The sequence below is a fragment of the Prinia subflava genome, chromosome 9 (assembly GCF_021018805.1).
Source record: "Prinia subflava isolate CZ2003 ecotype Zambia chromosome 9, Cam_Psub_1.2, whole genome shotgun sequence".
In the NCBI taxonomy this organism is placed as follows: domain Eukaryota; kingdom Metazoa; phylum Chordata; class Aves; order Passeriformes; family Cisticolidae; genus Prinia; species Prinia subflava.
The window spans coordinates 3202588-3227470 of record NC_086255.1 but is presented as its reverse complement, the minus strand read 5'-3'; the positions used below and the strand labels follow the sequence as shown (position 1 = coordinate 3227470).

At 46.9% G+C, this 24883-nt stretch overlaps 1 protein-coding gene across 5 annotated transcripts in view; it reads right to left on the bottom strand.

Moving 5' to 3' along the window:
- Positions 1-24883, bottom strand: part of CTBP2 (C-terminal binding protein 2) — a 134177-nt gene that overhangs the window by 26764 nt on the left and 82530 nt on the right. Inside the window, exons 1-2 of one of the 5 annotated variants that reach the window (XM_063405114.1) lie at positions 16519-17670; positions 15987-16485 (exon numbers count right to left, since the gene is read on the bottom strand). The exons of 3 other annotated variants lie outside the window; for them this stretch is intronic. In XM_063405114.1, coding sequence (XP_063261184.1) covers positions 15987-16485; positions 16519-17670 — 1651 coding nt within the window. Of the gene's footprint in view, positions 1-15986; positions 17671-24883 lie in introns of those variants that run through there. One more of the 5 variants, XM_063405113.1, reaches the window with a different exon arrangement.

Below are 24883 nucleotides of genomic sequence, written 5' to 3'. Positions count from 1 at the left end.
CAGGATATAGGTTTATCTAATAATGTATGCCCAAGATAGTGAAAAATATTTCACATTTGCCTACAGTTATAAAACTGTAAATCACACTGAACAATATCACTGCAGTAAGCTCTTTTCCTCTAACCATTTTCTGTATTTTATTGGTTCAATAAAACCCATCACCTATCAACCCAAGAGCTGTAGTTATGCACCGTATGGTGAGTCTCAATTAATTTATTTAGTCTTAAAACTGTGCCATGAACCCACCAAAGTGAGATATGGCAAAATGAACTGATGGGGTTTATTTTCTCTGTTGGGAATAAGATTGGGTAAGGGGTCTTGCACTGAAATTTCAGAAAGCTGACAAAATTTCCTGCCTTGCAGCAGAAGGCAGCTGGCAAAGAAGGATGCTGATGCATCTCACCCCTGTCCACGTGTTTATACACTTGATTAGATCACATAGATTACAAAACAAACCAACTTAAACTGAGTGTGTTGAGAAAACTCCCTGTGATCTTGACAAAGAGGCTCCTGCAGCAACAACAATCCCACATTGTGCCTCTGTCTGAGAGGTCCCAAAGCCCCCCAGGAGCTGCCACGACACAAACCCACCCTGCTGGCTGCAAGCAACAGGTTCAGGCCATTGGCAAAGAGGGGGAGAAAGACACGGTGCTCATCAAGACACCCAGCTAAACCAGCATTTCCCAATTTCACACAGCTCTCATCGTTCATTCCACAAATACCCAAGAGATAATTGTACAGCATCCAGCGTAATCTATTCCTCTAATTAATACTTTTGGTAATACAAAGAAAAACCCAATATTGTGAAAAAATCCCAGAGCACATGGCCAGCTGACTTTCCCAAGAATACTTAAGAATACAGTGGTGGCTTTTTAATCACCATCAAACCCCTTTCTATTTGGTGGCATTACTTTTAGCAAGTGTTTTCCCAAATCTCCCCCTGATTCTCAGTCCAACACGAGTTGCCTTCCTTGACCTGCTGTCCTCTCTCTGCAAGCAGATAAAATCTGTCTCCCTGAAGCCCCCATCCTTTGGAAGGAAAAAGGAAAGTGATTCTTCTGCAGAAAATTACTAGAACTTGCTCTCAACATAAAATCAAGATTCTAGAATGGTTTGGGTTGGAAGGGACCTTAAAGCCCATCCCATTCCACCCCCTGCCATGGACAGGGACACCTCCCACTGTCCAGAGTGCCCTGTCCAGCCTGGCCTTGGGCACTGCCAGGGATCCAGGGGCAGCCACAGCTGCTCTGGGCACCCTGTGCCAGGGCCTCCCCACTCTCACACAAAGGAATTTCTTCCCAATATCTAATTTAAACGGACTTTCTTTCAGCTTAAAAACCAACAGAGAGTTCCCCTATAAACAGAGATGCAGATTTGTCACAGGGTGTGGAAATGATTCCCTGAGTTTACCAAAACAAGCTGTTTTGTTGCTCCTCGGAAGAAGCAGACCTTGAGAGGTGCAGATCCATCTCACTGCCTTGCTCAAGGTCTTGCCAACTGACATTGAAGGTTTTCATGACTTTTTTTTGTTTTGTATGTAATGCAAAGGTCCCAATCCTTGAAGAACTCCTCTTCCAGCCCTCACGGAATGACCAGGATGGATCTGCACCAAGTGCAGCCATGTCTTCCTCTCTCGGGGCCCTGCAGGAGGCTGGGTGAGGATGCAGCACAGACACCCAGACAAAAACACATCTCACCCTCCTCTGCCTCCTGGCCTCAGACAGAGCTGGGGAACTCTACCTGCTGCCAGCGTGAGGGTCAGGGTGTGCAGGGGACATCCCTGGCATGTGCCTGGGTTCAAGCCATCGACTTGGGACTGCTCCGCTGTTTCTGCCCCTGTCAGGCACAAACCCAAACTCCCATTTGCTGCTTCCTTGTGATTCACATGAGGAGTGCCTGGAGCCAATGGGTTCAGTGTGGGGATCATTCAAACCAGCTGTGGCCACTAAAAGAATCCATTCTTCAGTCCTGCCACCAGGCTTGCTAGAAAGTAGGGAGCAAATGTTCCACCCTAAATAGTTTTGGTCTGAACACAAGGGAAGCTGTTGGCAACAACAACATTGAGAGAAAGAATGTCTTAGCATCAGGCTCAGATGCCTTGCAAATGTACTTTGTATCCTCTACCCCGAACTGTATTTCTTTCTGCCTGTAACAGACTACATGCTTTAATCAGCTCTGGCAGATTGCTGAGTGTCTTTATTTTGGCTAGTAGAGAGCTCCCTACCATATGGGACGTATCTGGGATGGAAAGCACAGTGACTGGGATGGAGAGCCCAACCCCAGCTGAGCACCAGGCCACTGTGGCCTCCACTGTGAAGCCAAGTTGTGCAGGAGCCACAGAAGCACAAAATGGCTTGGATTGGAAGGGACTTTTTGCTCATCCAGTTCCAACACCCTGAGGGACACCTTCCCCCAGACCACAGTGCTCCAAGCCCTGTCCAGCCTGGCTTTGAACACTTCCAGGGATGGAGCAGACACAGCTTCCTCACCATCCTCACCGTAATGAACTTCTCCCCAGTATTTAATCTAACCCTCCCATCCTTCAGTTCAACAGTTCCCTCTGGGTGACCAACCAGGCCTGATCTGAGCATTTTCTCTGGGCTGACTGGAAGAGCAGCCCTGACACGGTACATATGTTCTGAATTTGATGCACTTCAGAAACAAAATGAGAAAAGAAGTTATTGTGCTGCACTGTGAAATACCAAGAGCACTGAACTGTGCTGCGTTAACATGGCATTGTCTCCAGGACTCTTGTCCGACTCCAGGCTGACAGGAGGGGCTGGCACACAGACACTGAGCTGACTGAAGTGTCCATATCCTTTCCTCACACCCCAGGTACTTTTGCACAGCACAAGAACACACACAAATGCGTGCACATGAATGCCTCCATCCCCTCCATCCAGTTATCAGCGCAGCCCGAACTGGGGACAATGCTCATTAACAAAAGATACAAGGGAGGATAACAACTAGAAGATAAAGATTTGCATTTATTAATGTCACAATATAAAGGAAATGATAAAGCCCTGCAAGCCCAGTTCCTAATTCAGTCCTAATCCCAGTGGGTGTAGCTGTGTCAGCCCTGGCTGCCTCTCTGTCTCAGTCCCAGCCTCCTTTCCATCAGCCAGGACAAGCCTTTTCCCAAATCACAGCAGCTGGCTGGAGCAACCCTCCACATCCTCTTTCTTGCTACAACTTTCCCTTAGTGCATGATGACTTCTAAATCCTTTTAGGCTCAAAGCCCAGTATGCAGCAAAGCCCAGCACAAAGTGATATTTATTTCTTGCAACTGTTTTTTTTTTTTATATACGAATCCAATAGAAGAATAACCTCAGCAGTATTTGTCATAGCCAGAGGTGGATTTGAAGCTTTCATGAACTGAATGTGCTGCCCACAGAGGTGCTTGATGCCTGGTTCTTAACAGTCAGAGGAAGAGCCTGCCCTGAGCCAAAACTTCTGTCCTCCTCCAGCTGTAGTAAGGAGTCACTTCAAATCTTCTGGGGAGCTGGGAACTGTGGTACGGACAAAGAACTCAAATGAACAGCGACAATGGCTACAGAGTGATTTCCTTAATTAAAAAATTGGCTGTGCTCCTAAGGAGGAGGAAAACAATGCTACAGACTGCCAAGGCAAAGAGCAAGTAAAAACTGTAGCACATGTAGCTCTGGAGAAAACACAAACGGGCCCTATCAGCCCCCCAGATCCTCCAAAACCATTTGTAATTATTAGGCTGAAAATCGAGCACAGTCTTGCTGCTGAATCAGAGCAGCACAGGCTTGTGAATATGACTTGGCCTTAATTAATACATTTTGACAAGGCTCAGAACACTCTCCAGGCGATTTAAGACACCGTAAAAAATAAGGAACTGACAGTTTTTGACCTCAAGATGTCAAATACAGAACTGCTGTCTAGTTGTGACGAGCTGTCACTCTATCCCCTGGACACCCCCACTGTGGCTCTGCACTTCACAGGGTGGGCTGCAATCACCCAGAGTGGCCCACGAGAGGGCTGGCACGTGCTGAGAGCATCCCTCAGCCCATCCTCAACAGATCTGAGAATCCTGTCAGCACAGCAGCAGTGCTGGGTGGTCTTCTCAGCCTCTGCCCTGCTTGGTGAGGGAAAAAAAGAACCAGGAAGGCTGTGTAGCTTTTTTAGACAGCAGACCAGATCCCAAGCACAACAAAGTCTCCAAGAAGAGACATTTCAGAGTGTGCACATCTCTCTAACCAGCACAGGCACAGAAAGACTGCACAGGAAAGGGAGGAAAACCCTTCTCAGGGTTTTCTGAACAGGTGGAGAAACTGCAGCTCTTCCCTGTGCTGGTCACATGTGATCTGTCAGTCTGACCAGCACCTGACCCCTGGGATCAGAAAGAAGCTGATACCTGTGCTGAGACAATCGAACATCCCTCAATGGAAATTCCAATGTCCAGTGCCAAAACAGCGCTCCCGGGCAAGAGGCAGCACCTGGGGAGAGTGGGAAGGCAAAGGGAGAAGAAAAGACCCCTTGGCTGCAGCAGAAAACCACCATGGTGATGCCTCTCCTAGCACAGGACTCTGGCCAAGGACAAACAGGGGTCATGGACTCTTTCCAGGGCTGCACTTGAGATCTCTCCCTGTAAGTGAATGTGAAGCTGGGGCCTCCCAGGGCTGCACACACTCCTCACAGTGATGGGAGCCCCCCTGCCCGACTGAGCATGGAGGGTTTGGCTTTTCCTGCTTCAAACCAGCCACAGAAGGAAACAAAACATGAGTGTCAGAGGTGAGGGAGGCTGAGGAGCACAGCTCCTCACAGTGGGCTGCAGACAGGTGACCACAGAGCAATGGCAGCAGTAAGGGTGAGTTTTCAGAGTGTGGCCTCAAAAAGAAAGCTCAGGACACCCTCACGATGCACTTCCAGGCAGGAGATGAAAAAGAATCATCCCAAACTTGACAGGAGAATATGGGTATCGCTCCAGCAGATCTCCAAAATTGCCTTACGCTGACACCCAGGAGCTCCATGTGGCTTAATGCAAAGCATCAAAGCACAGGTCACATGCTGTTTCCAAGAAAATTAATCTTAAAGTGAAATCTTGGCATCGAGAGGTTTGTTGAAAAGAATTTTAACTTGCTCCTTTGCCAAACTCTGATTGAAAATCTTTGCTCATACCCCAAGGGCTCATGACCCACTTACCAAGCATGGCACTGCTGTATTTGGATGGACTTGAGTCAGGGTATTTCTAACTCCACGAAGGGTAGGAGCTGGAGGCAAACAAACAAAGTGTGTAATTGTGCCAGCCTGAGAGGGGAAGTGTACAAAAAACTTGGAACACAAACATTTTGTCACTGTTACCAGCACTATTCTCTCCAAGCGTGGAATACTTTCCTAGAAATTGGCTACCTTTAGGGCACCCTCTGTCCCAATGCAGTTTTTTGGTTGGGTTACTACTGCTGATTCCAGTATTTTCCTCTTCCTTCTGCTCTCCTACCTTCCTCTTTCCTGTCCCACTTCTCCAGATGTGTTTGTGCAGGGGGAAAGCTGCTCCCCTGGGCTCAGTGGGGCAGTTCCCAGCCCTGCCCACTCTCAGCACTGTGTGCAGCCCAGGCCTTCCAGCATTCCTTAGACTGTGCTTCTTCAAAGAACCGAGGGGCTCTAAGGGCCTTATGAACAGATTAAACAAACAAATAGGTAAGAGACACACTAAGTCAATGTGCCCAATGAGTTCCCAGTGTGGAAGTAAAGGAAATTGGAGATTTCCCAGGAAATTGTACAGAGTAAGGCCAGGCCCTCCCAGGCAGAATCACAGAGAGGGATCCTGGCACCTGGCATAGGCAGTCAATGACCAAACCAAAAAACCACCAAAAGCTGGCTGGGGATTCATTCCAAACTCTTGTCTTCTTGAGTCCAGCTCAGAGAAAAGCTCAGTTTCAGAGCTGAACACAAGTCACAAGACATATTTACCGCCAACTTTCCAAGCTTTCTTGAAGGACAAGCTTTCTTCTTTTCTAGAAGGACAAGGCAGTCAAATGGATCTGCTCTGGATTTCTCTTACAATCCACCCACAACTGCAAATCCTTTACAAGTGATGTTTACGTAGCAAAGCACCCGTTTTTCACCCTGAGTACTCTCTCCTCTGACAAAGATTTCTGTTTACAGTCTAGAACTCTGTCATATTGAGCTGTGACCAAATTTATCTCCACACACTCCTGTTGTGTCAATATTACATGATTGCTGTTTCTCTTTATCCTCCTGAACTGCTACCATTATTAACACTGCTGTTTGTGTTCACAAGTGACCTCCCTTGCTTTACTGTTGCCCATCGTGTCACAAATCCTAAAATGATCCCAAAATACTGACAGACAGGCCAGTTCTGACATTTGCTAGCTCCAAGGATCCTCCAACCCCTCTGTCACAGCCAGCTCTGTCCTTCCCGCAGAACTCCATCCCTCCCTCTCCAGGGAAGCACCACTGGTCCCTTCTGCTTCAATCACTTCTAACTCTGGAGCACGTTTCTGTTCCAGAAGCCCTGGACACTCCTTCCATCCACCTCACAGCTCTCTGCACACTGTCAGATTCTCACATTAATGCTCCAGACTTTGTGAAGTTCAGTCAAGTTCAAAGTCTCACTTTTTGCTCCCTCCCAGCTACCACTCAGCTGTGCCTGGTGAAGCATTTTTGGCAACAATTTAGAATGGTCACAAAGCCACAATCATTTATCAATTAATTCTGCACCCTCTCTACAGCAAAGCACAATGGGTCTGTATCTATGAATGATTTTATTTCCTGAGTTAATTTTTTTTTCTTGAGAGCACTGCACTGAGCTCGTTGGGTTAGATCATGAATAGGAGTAAAAGCCAGCCTGACACCAGAGTTTTAGACTGAGCAAACCAAAACTGGGAAAAGTTGCCTTATCAGGATGAGAACGGGGAGATGATGATTTTACATGAAAATGTCAGAAATTAAGAAAAAAGAAACAGTCAACGTTCAAAACTTCTTATAAATGGCAAATGTCCATAGCAGAACCACAGTTGTTAACACACAGCCAGTTCTGCACATCAAAGACCACGCAAAAATAACCCAAAACTGAACAGTCAACAGCAAACTAAATAGTCAGCATCAGTGATGACTGGTACCACATCTAAAAGCAATTTGAGCTTTAATAATTCAACACAATTTAATCTGCTGGTAGTAGGAAAGGTGGAATTTGCTTTTTTCCAAAGGATGACGTGGATGGATATCCTATCTCTGTAAGGTACACCCCAATTTGTGGTAAGTGCTGGGCATGAGGCCAAACACACAGAACACACACACAAAACACACAGAGCACACACACAAAACACACAGAACACACACACAAAGCCTTGGTGTTCTCTGGATCAGGTCCACAAACCACAGAAACCAAGATCCAACAAGAAATTCTCCGACAGATTTAACATTTGCAACCATGCAACATCACCGATATTTATTTTACCCAGAAGACCTGACTAGAATTTTGTTTCAGAAATTCTCAGCCTTGCAAGGGTTTGGTGGAATTCCTTTTCATGCCCTGCTTCAGCCTCTTAGTATCAGTCCCAGTGCTAATGACCCAACTTGTGAATGTACAGAGGGAAAACAGAGCTTCATGAAATATTGATACACACTTGGAAATTTGACAATTATCTCCAGAGTTCCTTGGTAAAACCTGAAAGCAAATAAATAGCAAACATTTCCTGCACTCATTAAAACACTGAAAAACAGAGAAAGAAACCTACTCATTATCCATTTGACAAATCTATCCTATTATTTTTAATAATGCACAGGCTTCCAATGCATGAAACGTACAGCTTCTCCTGCTTAAGAAACCATTGGGTTTGTAGATCTAATTTTAAGAAATGCAATAAAAGTCAGTGATGTAGAGCTGGTTCCTTTTGCGGGAGAGAGTAAAAATCCTTCTCCTACTGAAATCAATGACAAAATCACCATTTTTCAAGTGAACTTGACTCACTGCCCTACTTTGGAAACTGCTCCTCCAGAAAGATATTCTACAAAAATTGTAAATAATCGCTTTGTTGGCGTTTTTCATGCAAGCTTCAGAAAGCTGGAGTGAAAATGAGCCAGAGCGTGCGGCTGCTGGTCCATGGGAGGTACCTCTGTATTCTGCTTGTCTCTCAGCAGGGAGATGATCCCCTGGCTCTCCCTCCTGCCAGAGCATGGTATGGGAGATGCCACACTGCCCAGAGGGAGCCTGGGCTTTCAGGATGAACAGCAAATACAGAGAGCACCTTCCCTGCTGAATAAAAATGAGCCCTGAGGGGAAAACTTTCACTGCAGAGCATGACAGGTTGTCTGGCAGTGCCCTGATGTTATTGGTTATTAGTAATCCTGGTTTGGGGACCTTTTAGCCCTGTCTGCAGATGAAACAAGCCCACATTCTTTGCAGACGAGAACAAAATGGAAATTTAAGACTCTTAGGCCAAATGTTTCAGCTGGTACGATTACAGCTCTCACTTTTATGCTGGTCTACTCAACATGAGGAAGAATTCAAAGATGGGTAAAGCTCGATGGGAGAGATTACAGGACTTGCTGGTCAGGTGGGAAAACTAAAGGTACATTTAAGCATTCCTGATTATTTGTGTTCCAGAAGGATGGTCTAGACACTGACAAGCTCTCTGCTGTCCACACTGAATCCCCTCTTTTATCCTTCATAATATTAATCAAGATTCCTTGCACTGACAAAACAAAATATATGCACGTGCATGAACTACTGTACTTTTTCAATGTTCATTTAAACCTTTCTAACAAAACACTCAGAGGATGGCAGGGAACAAAACAAACGTGTGTGTGACATCTCCATTCCTGTTTTTTTTTCATTCTGCAGGCAACAGTGACTCCAGTAAGAGACTGGGCCATCCTAAGAAAAGGTTGATAATCTACAGGGTCAGTAAGGGAATGTGTAGGAGGCAGCTCAGGGATTTGCAGTGTTTAGCACAGGTGTCAGGAAACGTGTTAAGGTTAAGAAGACCAGCAGGGGAGTCAGGTGGGCACTGCCAGGTTCCTGCATGCCACCACCCCACACCTCCTGACGCTCCCTGGATGGAGGGAACTCCCTGGAGATACCACCTTCACATCTGGAAAACACACGCCAAATGTCTCCATGACACCTTGGTTCTGATCATCTTTTTCTGACTTTTTTCATGGAAGGTATATCCTGAATTATTTCTTATCACCGTGTTTGCTGTCTAAACAAAGTCCTGTCTGCTTGTTTGCTCGCCAAGCTAGGAAATAATAAATTGCTCGATAACCAAAACAAGACACTTCTGGCAAACAATGAAGACTGCAGAAGTCCTGATCCAAATGGATAATGACAGAGACACCGATTATATTTTTGAGACTTTTTTCTCCCCATTTTCATGTCTGTACATATCTGCATACATAAATAAAACATGAGAATGCCATCTTGGCTGTTCATACCAGTACTTACCAAGGATCTCCACCAGCAGCTGAATCCTGCTGGTTTCCTTCTTATTGTTCAACCTGCTTGTGTCTCAGAGTACAGAGCCTAAACCACCCTTTTCCCAGGGACTGTGATGCTTTTGGGAACTGTAGGAACAGCACTGTGGTGCCACTTTTCCCAGCCTCTCCTTGCCTGACACTGCTCTCATTTACAAGATGAGGCAAGACGCCATAATACCCCTTGGCCACACAACATTTTTTGGCTGATATTCTGGGAGAGAATGCTACAGATGGGGAAGGACCACAGTCCTCCAGCCCTGACCCCCCTGCTGGAGCGGCTGTTCCAGTGTGGAGCACAGCTCACACATCTGGTGGCCACGCTGCAGACACTCCCTGCAAACAAAAACGTGGAATTTATGCCTGCCAAACGAGTTAGGGTCAAGGGCTTCCAAACTATCAAAGGACTGGAGCCAGCAGGCCGGGGGATGAGAGGCAGCAGCCCCAGAGCTGAGAGGTTTCCCTGCTGAGGGGCAGGGCAGGGGCTGTGCCACGCTGTGCCACCGGACCCACAGCTAAGCCGATTGCTGGCCGGACACCCCCTGCCCCCCTGCCCCGGGGGAGAGGGCGGAGGAAGGAGAGCCGGGCACTAATCTGCTCCATCTGCTCTGGAGCAGCTAATTGGATTGAGGGTGCAGAAGGCAGGACCCCACACCGGGCACTCCGAGCCTCCCGTTTTCCTCAACAAAGCTGCTCCAGCACTGCTGCCCAACAGCTCTGCACAAACCCTTCCCTAGGGCACGGCTGCTCCTGCACTGCTGCCCAACACCTCTGCACAAACCCTTCCCTAGGGCACGGCTGCTCCAGCACTGCTGCCCAACACCTCTGCCCAAACCCTTCCCCAGGGCACGGCTGCTCCAGCACTGCTGCCCAACACCTCTGCACAAACCTTTCCTCATGGCACGGCTGCTCCAGCACTGCTGCCCAACACCTCTGCACAAACCTTTCCTCATGGCACGGCTGCTCCAGCACTGCTGCCCAACACTTCTGCACAAACCTTTCCTCATGGCACGGCTGCTCCAGCACTGCTGCCCAACACCTCTGCACAAACCTTTCCTCATGGCATGGCTGCTCCAGCACTGCTGCTCAACACCTCTGCCCAAACCCTTCCCTAGGGCACGGCTGCTCCAGCACTGCTGCCCAACATCTCTGCACAAACCCTTCCCTAGGGCACGGCTGCTCCTGCACTGCTGCTCAACACCTCTGCCCAAAACCTTCCCAAGGGCTGCCCTGTCTGGGGCACGGCTGCTCCAACACCTCCCTAAATATTTGAACTAAATATTTGAAACACAACCTATGTGAATCCCACTCCCAGAAGTAACACTTCATCTTAAACAAAACACTATCAACAGCAGACAAAAGAGATTAAAAATTAGCTTTCTTCAGCAAAAGCCAGCAGAATGCTGTTAATGTCAGGTTTTATTTAGGTGTAAAAGTCAAAAGCTCGCCTGCCAGTTGCCATCTATAAACCTTACTAATACCAATCCTGCATCTGCAACATTTATTCTACATCAGTGGGTTAATGATGTTGGTCTTCTGCTTTTCAAGGATTCGGCTCAGCACCTACTTCGCTTTTAAAAATAACAGGCAATTCAGTTGTGCAGCATTTTCATTAAACTGGGCGGCAGTGTGATGACATGAGAATGACAAGGAGAAGAAATATAAAAAATGTTTAATACAATAATAATAAGAAACCTTTAAATTTTTTTTCCCCTCTGTGAACACGAAGTTTGTAGCTATGGAAACTACTTATGAGAAAGCTAAAAAAATGTCAGCAAATAGAGTCAGAGAATGATCTGGATATATGAAAGTCCTAACAATGCTGGAGAACCAGAGACACGGGGTGAAAGAAAAGTGTAAATTGAAGATGACAACACTTGTGCATCTGACAACACATTCTCCTTTGACAGGCCAAATTCATTTTTATTGCCATGGCACTGAAGTCAATGAATTGCAACTGGAATGAGTTTGACACTTTATATTGCTTTTGATAAAACCATTATAAAAAGCATATTTCAGCCTTTAAGAAAGTATTTTAAAAGCATATTCTCTGCCATCACTGAACTGTACGTGGAGATTGGCCAAGATAGTCAGTGTTACATCAAAATAGTCAACAGCACATCTCTAGCTCTTCTAGAGCTCTTCTAGCACATTCTGCTCTTTAGCCATCCACCCTGCTAAGGTGGGCACTACTCACTGTGAGTTTTCCAGCTACTTCCCTCATCATTTTGCATATTAGTGTCTTGATGCTGTGACCATTGGGACAGCAGACATGAGGAAGACTCATCTGCTTATTTCAACCTGTATTTTTGTATAGAAGTTATGATCCCAGTTAAAACATGATTCCATGTTTTTGTTAGTGAGCGCAGTGCAGAGTTTACCTGGAATAACACACTAGCTGGGAATGGCTCCAAGGACATGCTATGGCCTGTCAGGTCAATGTGCAAATTAAAGCAGATTTATTCAGTGCATGGAGCTTCCCTTGGTGCTGTTTCAGTCCGGATTGTTAATTGAGCAGCCTCACATGGACACACTGTGATTCCATGCTGAGGTTTGTACAGAAAACACAAGGAACAAAACCTGAAGTCAATTTCTGAGGTGTCCACTGTACTGGGCAAAGAATAAATCAACATCACCAAATGCTCAGGAAATTTATATTGTGTAGGAAATATCCTGCTAAACTTTGCCCATAGAAAGCTGTAGCAGTTTAGCTTAAATTATTAGGTTAAAAGAATTGATAGCTTACAAGAGTGAGCAAATGTCATTTTTTTAACTAGCTTTGATGAGCTCTTTTAACCATCCTTTAACAACCATCAAGGCTCTTGCTCCTGCCTATGCCCTTTCCTCTTTGGGGGCTGCCCATATGCAGAGTTTCACCCGGCAACCACGTGTGGTTAACACAGTTTTTATCTGTCACAGGGGGGAAAATACCAATAAAAGGCATCTCAACGAGGTGTTAAAGAGTACAAACAGAGCCGAGCTAATCACAGTGAAAGGCATTTCTAGACGGGCTCTAAGCTGACAAAAGAGAGGATGAGTCCCCTTGACACTGGAGAGAACAACTTGTCCAAGGAGGGCACTGCCCTCAGCCTGGCTTCCCCTGCCTAGGAAAAGGTCAAGCTTTCAACCAAATCTTACAGCCGATTTTTCTCTTGCTTCCTGACGATACCCCCCTGACTTTACAGGGCAGCCCTGCTCCTCATCCCTGTGGGAAGCGTCTCCACTTTGTGATAATTCGCTTTCCTATCTTCATGTGTAAATGAGTGGTTGATAAACCACCCAAGACACACATTTGCAATGAATCACCATTTCTCATTTAAGCTCCCTAAGTCCAGCATCAGAAAGAGAAATCTGGACCAGCCCCTGTTTGGGAGAAGTCCAGCTACAAAAATACTTCTCATCTGCCAACTGCCTTACTACTAAAACATTGGGTTAATTTCTTTTTTTCAAAAATGGAAATTAAGTAATCTAATAAAAATACTAGCAAACATCATAAATTGAAGTCGCAAAATTTGGAGGTGGAGCTGCAGCAATGTGATCAGTGACCGTGAGATCCTGTTTGCCCTCACCAGCTTTGCTGACCTGGACTATTTATTTCCCTGCACTCCCTCCCAGCTCAGCACGGGGCTGGCCACAGTCCCGCTCTGGCTCAGCCCTCCCATTGACACGTGTTGGTCACTCAGACCTTGCAGGGCTTTCTTCCTGCTCGCCACTGAGTCAGAGACGTCACTCCACCACCACAGCAAAGGGTCCAAGGTGCTCACTCACCACCTTCTCTTCATACAACCCTGCAACTCCCAGGAAAGGCAATTTACTTAACGTATTGCTAATTATTTTAAGAAAAGCTAGGCACTTGGAGCACACTAAATGCCATTGCTCCTTTTCCCTTACCTGACCACGCCAAAGCAGGAGGTCCACTCCTGCCTCTACCATCAGGACACCAGGCAGGAGGAGACCCCTTCCTCCTGCAAGCCCCCTGTCCAAACTCCAAAGTGAACAGCAGCTGTGCAGAACGCACTCAGAGTGTCAAACCCAGCACAAAACGACAAATGGGGCATTTAGGAACAAGTCGCTGTAGAAAGACTACAATGCATAATTTGACAAAGACTTTAAAAAAGCCCAAAATTATCTGTTTTAAGGTCTTATCCATATAACAAGCTTCAAAAACGACTGGGGTGTAACATGCACTTTATAACCCTCTGCTGACTGGGAAGACATTAACCTACACTGACAGAAAATATTTGCAGCTATTTGGGGACAGAGTTTAATACTGAATTTGCTTTCACCCTGTGACTGGAATATCCACAGCCAAAGCTACAGCCAAGAGAAGGCTCATCGCTCCTGAAAACGCATCCTGGCTCCTCCTGGCTGGCAAACACAATTTTCCTGGATTTAGTCAAGTTTCTGCCATCCACTCCAAGCTTTAAAACATCTTAACATATTTCTAACCTCAGCTTATCCGCTCCTGAGTAAGTGTGAACACTCCTGTGCAACACAGCTCAAACATCTACAAACCACCAAACACTTTCCCATTTTTAATCCTTCCATGTGCCACGTGTCTTACCTTGGCTTCTACTTTTAAAATATAGTTTAACAGGAGAAAAACCTCTCAGGCTATTCGGAAAGGAAAAAGGGAAAATAAATAAAAATGAAGACAATTTTACAGGTCCTACTTCAGCTAAACCTTTCAGGGCCTTCAATGAGAAGATAATCTTTCTGTGATTATGGCCAAACCCTCTCGTTGCTTGGCAACACATAATTAAGGAATATGTTTTCAGATCCGCTTTGCAAGCTGGCCATTATCAGATGAAATTACTGGAGCAACAAATGTCATCCTCATGCAAATGAGATGGTCGTAGGCAAAAGAAGAAAAAAAAAAGGAAAAAGAGGGTTGAGTAGCAAGAAAGAGCTCAACAGCACAGAAATGCTGCTGGCTTCCTCTTGCTGTACACTGGTAATTTTGGTGAAGGGAAGGGATAATTTCAAGATCTTTAGAGAACAGGGTTTGTAGTTAATAAATGAGACCCAGGGAAGAAGGGATCTGTTTCCCATGGCGGAGGAGATTGCTCCCAATCCCTGTGCTCTGGAGGTCCCTCAGCCCAGAGCTGTCGCTGCGTCGGCACCGACCGCTCGATCAGACACAGCGCAAATAAATGAACATATTTGTGTTCCCCACATTATGCCAGTTCGTCTTCTTAGCTGCATTTATTTAAAAATACTGCCTGGATGTACTACTTTAGCATCTGATCCATGTCAACACAGAACATGTTGCCTAATATTGAAGCATTTTTTAGAAATCAATACATTACACCAGCTACATAAAGGACTCATAAGCGTGAAAGGACCGGCATTTACTTCCTAGCTGTGTAATTATGGTATGGCAGGGAAAGGGGTGTGCCAAGTGTCTGCATTTTGACAACTTTATCATTTCCACTCACAAAATCATTCTTTATTTAGATTCCTGCGGAATGGCATCACCAGTTTGGCACTGTCTCGATGCCTATAAATGGTATCCCTCTTATTAAAGCTTTGTGTGTGTGTGTGCTGGTACGGCACATTGTTCGGGAATTGTTTGCATGGGGTAAAACTCTCTGTTCACAGAGTCATTACCAGCAAAAAACACTTCAAGGGGTGTCTTGCCACATTTTTTTCAAACAAGTCAAGGCACAAATGAATGGATTTGATGAATTCCCTTATATTTCTCTGGGTGATTTTGAGGGTTAGTTTTTATCAGGCTCTGAGTCCACTGCTCCAAAGTGGAGGAGCAGAGCCTGCTTGGATTGTTCAGCTTTTCATCCCAGCAGCCAAGAGCTTGAGAGTTTCTAGAAAGGGAAGGGAAGTCTAGGAGCCACCATTCATTTTTATTGTTCCAGTGCTTAATGACAGGCTTTTAGTTTAAAGCACAGCCCTATTACTTTAACAGCTCTATCGCTTCACTTACAGGCATCTCGAGAAGGAAATCAAGGGGTTTATTTTGTATGCCTGATAAAACAGCAAATTAATAATAAGAAGAAAAGCCTTAGGTAATGGCCAAAGGTAAGTCGATTCTCGAATAATACCATTAACTACCTGATGAATTTAGTCAAAACAATGCTAACCATTTCCTCGGAGGAACACATTTGTGCCTGATAACAGCGGTAAAAAGTCAATCTGCAGCAAACCCTGTAGTCCTAATTGCTCAGCCAGCACAGTGTCTAATCTCCTGTTCTCGACAAACAACAGGAATGGCAAGATTAACCCTGGGAGCACTATCTGAGATACCGCTCACATTTAACTGAAGTTGGCTAAACAAATAAAATATTTGGAATTTAACCACAGAGCAAGAATCAGCATCTTTAGCTCTGCATGGCCAGCACAGCCCTGCAAAGAAATCCCCTTCACCTCATTTTCTAAGCAGGACAGTGTCTAACATTTAGACATGAACCCCCACGATATTTGACTGTGGGTTTTTTGAGGGGTAAAATAAGCAACAACAGGGTGGTTCTAAACTACGACATGGACTAAGCCCCTCCAGTATTTACTTGGTTCAGGCGATGCCATGGTGGAGACGATGACGGGGGGCCCCGTGCGCCTGCTGAGCTTCGGGTACGGGGAGAGCTGGGCGGGGAAGGCGGGTCCAGCGGGTGCCAGGCTGCCGTCCCCTGCTGTCCCCGGCCGGCGGAGGAGCTGGGGGCTGCTGTGGGGGCTGGGGGCCGGCGACGCCACCGCAGTCCGCTCCCTCTTCATCAGCTCCATGGGCACGGTGTAGGTGGTGGGGTACGCTGTCTTGGGGCTGGCGTGCGGGTTGGCCGCCGCCACGGGCAAGCCGACCGGAGCGGAGTAGGCAGAGGCGGGGCGCGGGTGCGTGCTGCAAGGCAGGGGGGTGCTGTACCCCGAACCGGGGAGGAAGTGCTGTCCCTGCGGAGCCCCCGCGGGGGCCGGGTAGGTGGTGGTCTCCAGCAGGTGCTGGGTCGGGGCGCTGGACGGCCGGCGGTGTATCTCTACACCTCTTGGGGACAGCGGCTGCAGCGGTGGCGGGTGCTGCGAGGTGCCGGGGCCGTCCACGGTGGGCACCCCATATTCTGCCGGGAGCTCGCTGCGGTGGCTGAAGCTGTTGGAGCGGGTCCTGGGGCGCAGCGCCCCGCTCCTGCGCTCCTGCCTCTGCAGCTGCATCTCTGCCTTGTAGTTGTGGGCGATGCGGGACAGCACGCGGGCCTGCCCCAGGTTGGGCGCCACTGACTTGATGTCGTTCTCCTCCATCATGGCCAGCAGGTTCGGGGAGTCGAAGCCCTGCTGCAGCAGGGCAGCAAAGGTGCTCTCCGAGACGCCCTCCGCACGCAGCAGCGCCACGAACTCGGGGTCAAAGCTCCTCTTGCCCTCAGGCCCAGGGAAGGCGGGGGGCACAGGTGGGTGGGAAGGCGTCGCCACCGCCGCCTCGTAGCTGTCGTAGGGACCCTTGGCGCCGGTGCTCTCCCTGCCTGGCCCGTAGCTGCTGCCGGTGCTGGCGGTGGGATCCACCACCAGGCAGGTGGGGGCGGCTTGCCTGGCTGCCGCCGCCGCCTCGGGAGCCCGCTCTGCGCCATCGCCGTAGCCCGGCCTGCTGGGGAAGGCAGGAGGCTCTGCCGCGTACCGCGGGCCGGGCGGCTCCGTGCCGTACCACGCTGGGGAGACGTCTCTGCCGCGCATCCGCTGCCCATCCAGGGCCAGCTTGGGGTCTCTGTAGAGGCGGGCGGCATCCGGAGCGGCAGGCGGGCGCACGGCGGTCTGCTCCCAGGACAGCCGGCTGCCAGGCGCCCCGTAGCTCGCCAGCGGCCTGCCCGCCACGTGGTCGCGGTAGCAGCGAGGGTCCTTGGGTGACCTCGCCGACAGCGACGGGTCGCTGTAGTAATCCTGGGGTGGCAGAGAGCCCCGGCCCGCCATGGGCGCCGGCCGCTCGCAGTAGGCGAAGTCGGGGACAGAGCCTTTCCTCAGAGGCCCCGGCGCGAAGGAGGCATCCTGGTACGGGTACGCCTCTTGCTTCAGCTCTGCACCGCCCTGCAAGATGATATCGTTTGCCCGCGGCGGCTCGTACCAGCCGCCCTCTCCGCCATAGGTCAGGGAGCTCCTCCGGCCCGGTGGCCTCTGGTACTCGAAGGCGTTCTCGCTCTCCCAGTTTCCCTCATACCAGCCCGCAGCGTCCCAGCTCTGTGAGCGGCCGATGTTGGGGTGCTTGCTGGGGATGGGCATCACCACGAGGCCGCTTGTTCCTGCTGACACGGAGAAGAGGAGGTGCCTTCCTTCTCAGCGCTTCTCCGGCACGCATCCAAACCGGACCGTGCTGCGCCTGAGCCCTCCTGGGACTTCAAACACCGCCGGCTGGAGGTTTTGCCTTTCCGAGCGCTGCCTGAATTATTAATCCTGAGTAACCTTAGCAGGCAGAGCATGCGGCGGAGGGGCTGCCCCCGGCCGTGCGCTGCAGCGGCGCAGGAGAGCGGCCGCGCTCGGCCCAGATGCTTTATCCTGTGCCGCTGGGGACGGCGCGCACATGGACAACTGGCCGAGCAGTGTGTGGGGATTAGGAGCTAAATAAAACCACTAAAGCCCTCGCTCCATGTGACATCATTTTAGCCCGATGAAATCTCACGCACTGACCCAGCCAGCAACCTCGATGCAATTTTGCCCGCAGGGAAAGATGATTTTTTGTTTGTTTGTTTGTTTGTTTTTAACATTTTTAACGTGTGTTTCCTCTGTTTTGGCTGTCTCCCCCCTCACGTGCTGGGGGAGGCCGTCCCAGCACCCACAGGGAAGGGCAGCGGGAGAACAGAACGTGTGCGGATCCGCTCGGCCCCACACATGCGCATGTAAAAATAAAAAAGAAAGCTTCAGTGTCAGCTCAATCTTAATCCAGCCTGATGAAATGCTAATCCACTGCACACAGCTAAGGACAAATTAAATGGGAGCCAGCAGACAGGCCTAAAAAAGGCCAGTGCAAGATACTAGGAAATACGAGAGCGATTAGAAATTAGTTAGGTATCTGTTTAGCACTTTATGAATATTATAATTTGCGTTAGAAATTACATTTTTTTTGTAGTTTCAAATTAGCCACGCTAACTAGGCTCCAAAAAGATTTTTTATAATATTACCATAATAGGCAAATCCTTTCATCATCCCAGGACAGAAAATTGTGGAGGTGTAATCTGGAATGTATAATTTTAAGACCCTAGCACAGGTCACGGAGAAGGAGGAGAGGATCAAGGGATCTAAAGCCTGGCCTAACAAAGCAAAAAGGAATGGTAGACTTTTGCCCATTATCTCCAGTTTCCTTTGGAAAAAGTACATGTTTATGAAATAGGAAAACACTCAGAAACATCACACAAAACTCAATTTGTACTGAGCAGTATTTCAACATTCATGTGGATTAAGCTTTTTTACACTTAGAGCAGGCAAAGGGATTTAGATGGAATCACAGCACAGAAAATTGTTATTTGGGAATGTAATAAAAATTTCCATATAGAGTCATTGTTTTCAGAGGAGATATTAAAATGGCTCCCCAAAACCCATAACCCAAATTATGACAGGCTGCTCATGCCCAGATATTAATTTTCAAAGAAGGAGTAGCACAACTGCTCCTTATTTTGCTGACCACTGCTACAGAGGCGATGTTTTATTTTTTTGAATTAAAAAACTCAGATGGAAACAATTTTGCCTTTCTCTGCTACGATCACAGATTTCTTCCCCTCCACTACACCCTCTTCCAGGACAGACCCACTGAAAGGAGGAACAGTCACCTTCCCTGTCTGTTTGCAAGACAGCTTGAGCATTTTCCCCGGCTAATCCACAATAAATGTTTAGTGCACAAGCCATCACATGATGGACTATTGTGCTATTATGATAGCTAAATCACTAATACAGTCTAATGCTTATACTTGCCTATCATACTAATACCTCTGGGCTATATTTCTGACCCAAATACTGACAGGATCTTTGAGTAATCCCTAAATTTCTTTATTGCAGTAAATATTACAAATCCTCTTCAAACATTCTCTCCTCCAATTCCATCCTTAAGAATCCTGATCTTGAAAATTATGCTGGATATTATACAGACATGCAAAATATGGGGCCCAAAGTATTATTTATGCAATTCTGAGAGAATATCTGATTGACATTATACTGAATTAACTAACAAACTTCAGGCACACTGGAAAATTTCTTTTGTGAGAGTCAGAATGGGAAGCCACATTTGTGGCTTATAAATAAAGCAGAGAGTATTTTAACCAACAAAAATGTTTCATTACAACAACATTTTGCTAAAGAATAAACTGTATTCCCAACTGGGTACAGTGAAATTGCTGCCATTTGTTCTAAAGTACAGAAGAAATCTACCAAAAATGTATATGACAAAATAATAAAATCCTGGTCTATAGATCAAGGGCATCTTCCACCATTGTCTTCAAAGAAAATTACTGACAAATAGTCACCATGTTAAACCCTGCCTGACAATGGAAAAAATCATGCCATAGAGGAATGAAATTTCAAAAATGCTGATTTTTCAACAACTGCAAGGGGAGTCAGAAGGGAGCTTGAAGCATTTACTACCTCTGAAAAAACCAAGGGCTGTACCAAGCCCTTGGGGTGCATGGCGGAGGCACAATGGAAACCTCACCCAAACCAAAACATGGTGACTGGTGGCTGTGCCCTGCCCAGTGCACACATGGGGACAGCAGGACCAGGAGAGCCACCTCCAAACTCCCTCCATCCCACACACAGGAGCACATGTGGGGTCTAGAAACCACCCTGGCATCAGCCTGCCCTTGCAGCCTTGGGCAGGCTCCTCCCAGGGGCCAGGAAACCCTAACTGGGGCCCTGCCCCTGGAACACTCATGCATATGGATGGGTTATCCTGGAAGTGCTGGCCTCGATGGAACAAACAGATTATTGCTGTGCTCCAAGCCTAGCAGAGGCAAATGCCCGCAGCACCAGGGGCTGCAGGGTTCGCACAGTTCCCTGCAGCCAAGGCCAGATGTCCTCTTTGGAGGGCTCTGCTGGCCCCAGTTTTTGGTGACCAAGAGCTGTATCCAGTGGGGAAGATGTGGCCAGGAGCTGGGAGCTGGGCTGCCTCCTGTGCCACCATAGCAGCAAAGGAAATGTGACACCCCTGGTGAACCAGGAAATGAATAAGAAATGATTGAAATGAAATATTTATGGATGGGCAAGAAGGGTCTTGTATTTTTCTGGTTTTTGCTGTCTTATAAACAGCCTTGCAAATTCAAGCAGCATGGGCAGCAGGCAAGTGAGGTGAGTGTCCCCCTCTACTCCAGTGGTGACATCCCACCCGCAGTGCTGTGTCCAGCTCCAGGGACTGAAACACAGGAAGGACATGGAGCTGTGGGAGGGAGTCCAGAGGAGGCCACAAAGATGATTTGAGGGCAGGAGCACCTCTGCTGTGAGGAAATGCTGAGAGAACTGGGTTTGTTCACCCTGGAGGAGTTTTGGGATGATCTTTCAGTACCTGAAGAGGTCCTCCAAGAGAGCTGGAAAGGGATTTTTCAGAAGGGCATGGACTGATAGGACACAGGGAATGGCTTCCCACTGCCAGAGGGCAGGGTTAGATGGGAAATTGGGCAGGAATTGCTCCCTGTGAGGGTGGGCAGGCCCTGGCACAGGGTGCCCAGAGCAGCTGTGGCTGTCCCTGGATCTCTGGAAGTGTCCAAGGCCAGGCTGGATGGGGCTTGGAGCAGCCTGGGATAGCGGAAGGTGTCCCTGCCTATAGCAGGGGGTGGAATTAAATGAGCTTTAAGGTCCCTTCCAGCCCAAATCATTCTCTGTTTCTATGAAATTCTATGAAATGATTCTGTTTCTGTTTCTAAATCCAGACCCAAGCAGGACAGCCAGGAGCAGATACAGAGGCCCTGGGGAAACCTGATGAAAATGATCCCATCGAGTTTCGGGGGAGTGCAGGAGGTATCAGCACCCACATCCTCAACATGAGGGGGAGACAAGGACTGTGGAACGGGCAGAAAGTTTATTCTCCCTTTATCTTTTAATTCTAGAGGTATTTTGGGAAAGGAAATAAAAAACCATACACAGAAGGAAAAGGAAAAGCTGATCAAGAGATTAAATGCCCTGGTATTTCAGATCACGTGAAAAATTCAGAGTTTTGACTTAATACGCTGATTTTTCAGTTCAGCATTGATCTCATACATGGCAAATTTGGCCACAGTATTTGGTTACAGTACAAAGACCATAGAAGTCTGCTCTGAAAAAAAGGTGATGACAGAGCAGAAGAAAGGTGGGCCCATTGTTGAGCCACTGAATTTAAAACTGATGGCAAGAAATTCGAGCCTGGAACCCTCTTGCAGTGCATGTGAAACAAGCAGAGCTACAAAGTGCTGTTCTCTTACCATGAAGGAAGTGTTTTACACATAAAACTCAAGGTAGGGAATCAGCATGCTAAATCTGCAACACAACTGTGTAAACAACATTTTTTTGGAGTCCGTAGCACTGACTCAGGAGAGGTTGGCTGCAAAATTTCATTCATATTGATATAAAACATTTCATTACCTATTCTGAAAGCACATTGCTGGAAAAACTATTCCATGCAGCAAAATAATACAGACTGGGATTAGTTTTGCTTCTTATTATTGTAAAATATATTTCAACTATAAATTTTTATCCTGTTTATATTGGGGAAAAAATATTTTTAATGTAGATTAAGATGTTGATGTTTTCTCCCCAATTATTTTCTTCTGGGAGAGAGCGAACAGAAGCAACGTGCCAAATGTAATTTCTGGCAGAAACTGTAAGATGCAGTCTGGGAAAGGCTATTTCCTTTTCAAAAGGCAAAGAAATCCTACCCCTGGTACTGAAAAATCCTCTGGAGCACAAATACATCTCTCGTTAATGGAGAGAGCAGGTATGAGGACACCAGAGCCTTTATACCTCGCTCTGCCACTGTCAGAGAGTAAATTGCTTAATTTCTTACTTGCTGATTCCCCTTCCATCAAGAGGGATATAATAATATACACTTCTCACACTCGGGTGGTGTTAAGATTAATCAGTGTTTGTCATATGTTTTCAGGTGACAAGGTACAAAGCTGCTGGGAGGATAAATGCTCCTGCCCTCCCTGCCTGGGCTTTCAAGGACTGCGTGTGATTGTGCCTAATGACCCCCACAGCTCGGGAAGCCTCTCCTCAACATCCTCCTCCCATGTTCAGCTTGCAGGATGCCAGGGAGGCAGAGATGAGCTGCTCTAACTGTGGTGTACCATGGATAATATGGAGAGGAAAAGGAATGGGGTGCAGTGTGAGTAATGCACACACACACACACATGCACACTAATCGAAAAGAAACAAAAATAAGAAGAAAAATGGGAGAGGAAAAGCAGCAAGAAAACGTTCCAAATCCTTTTGAAATGACTGTATTTGCTCAAATTTGGCTCTGCAAAATCTCCCTCACAGTGGCAATAAGCACTCTGCCTAGATGGACTTTTTAACAGTCTCCTGAAATTAAGGGAGCACAAAGAGAAAATTAGCAGGATTGTGCTGGAATCATTTTCAATAATCAAAGGAGCAGCACAGCATCTGAAAGCACTCAGCGCTTGAAGCCCTGCCACATGCTTTTACCAATTTCCAAACCAAAAGCATCGATGCTTTGTAACTCCAACAAAACGCTCACAAACACCAACTTGGTGCCTTACAACAAAACACTCGGAAGATCAGCCGGTTATTAAACAATCATTGCCTCATGGAACTCTGCATTTTGATGACTTTAAAGCAAAAAAACCAAAAGCTTATGTCCGTTTGTAACTCAGTCCCTCAGTGCTGGGATAGAATGTGCCATAACCATTGGTGTGACGGGCTCCAGGAATGCAGGAGCACACGCTGCCCTGAAATGTGATGCCCAAACTGGGACCAGTTTGACAGAGATGTGACTGGGTTCAGTGGCCATTCCCATCAGTGACATATGACTGGGCCCGGGCATATGGAAAATAAAAGGTCAGTATGGGACCCTAACCTGGGATAGTGGAAGGTGTCCCTGCCCCTGGCAGGGAGTAGAACTGGATGGTCTTTAAGATCCCTTCTAACCCAAACCATTCCATGATTTGCCATCCAGGAAGAAAATCAAACTGCAGGTAACAAATGCAGGAAGGCAGCAATCATCTAAAACACACTTGCAGCTAAAAAGGAGAAGTGCAGCTGTAAAACACACTTTGAGCCATTGGAACAAGCCTTGCAAGCTCTTCAAACTTCAATCAGAAATCATTTCACACTTAAGTATGGGGAACTCCAATAAAAGTTGGCAGAAACAGCACTGTCACATTCCTGCATCAACAAAGGGATAATAAAAATATCAGATGTATCCCTACAGCACAGCTACACAGACTCAAGGACTGCAAAATAAAAATCAATCTGGATGCTGAACGGCGGGTGAAAAGCAGCAGACAAGGTTCATTGGGCACATCCCTCAACCTTCGCAAAGATCTAATCTATGAATGCTCTTAAAAATAATCCTCTAGAAATCACATCAAGCACCTTGTCTCCAAAACTGGGTATTAGACTTTGAGGTCAAATCTCATCATTTTTAATAAGAATTCAGGATCAAGATTTGAACGGCATGCGTAATGAAAAGCACGGGAATTATATCTGTCCCAGAAAGCAGTAGAGAAATCCACTGTTAAAGGAATATATATTGTAAATCTGACTCTGCCGTGCATGCCTGGGCTTTGCATAGAAAATAATTAATTACTAGACTGTAACACAGGCCTGGGGAGATGAACAGGCTGGGGTTCAGGGTGTCTCTCTGCCTTACTTCCCCTGATGATGCCAAGAGCTCGACACATGTACTTCCCTTTCACACCCATCAGATAAAAACCAAAACCCAACAGGAGGAAATACTACTTTAGCTAAAAAAAACCCCTTTGTCTTGCTTCTTTAAAAGACTGGTCTTTTGTACTGTTGTATTGCAAACCATGAGAAGTGAGCTATATCTTATTGTATTCCCTCACCATCCTTGCTCAATGTTCATTTGCTGAGTCAATCAAATATCTGTATCAGCAGTAGCAGCAGCAACACAGTTTTTTTCTCACAAATGGGTGTCAATCCATACTAAGACTATTTTGTGAACTTAACCTGTTTACTACTAAGTTCTGAGGTGCTAGATGGCAGCAGAGAGTGTTTTAAATAAAAATTAAAAAGGTAATATAAAAAAGAAGAAAAACCAAATTAATAGTGTTAAGCTAATGGGCTGTATAAAAGTGTCACTAAGAAATGATCAACGTCCTTCAATTCCAAGAAATGCAAAACCAACTCAAAACTTGCTCTTTGAAGAAAGCTCTCTAATGAAAACCTTTGCTGTTTTGGCACTTCGATCCATTACATCTGTTTGCGGAGAGCAAAAAGTATAAAAGAAAAGTTGTGTAATGTGTTTCCCCGCAGCTTTATTTTAGTATAGCCAGATGTC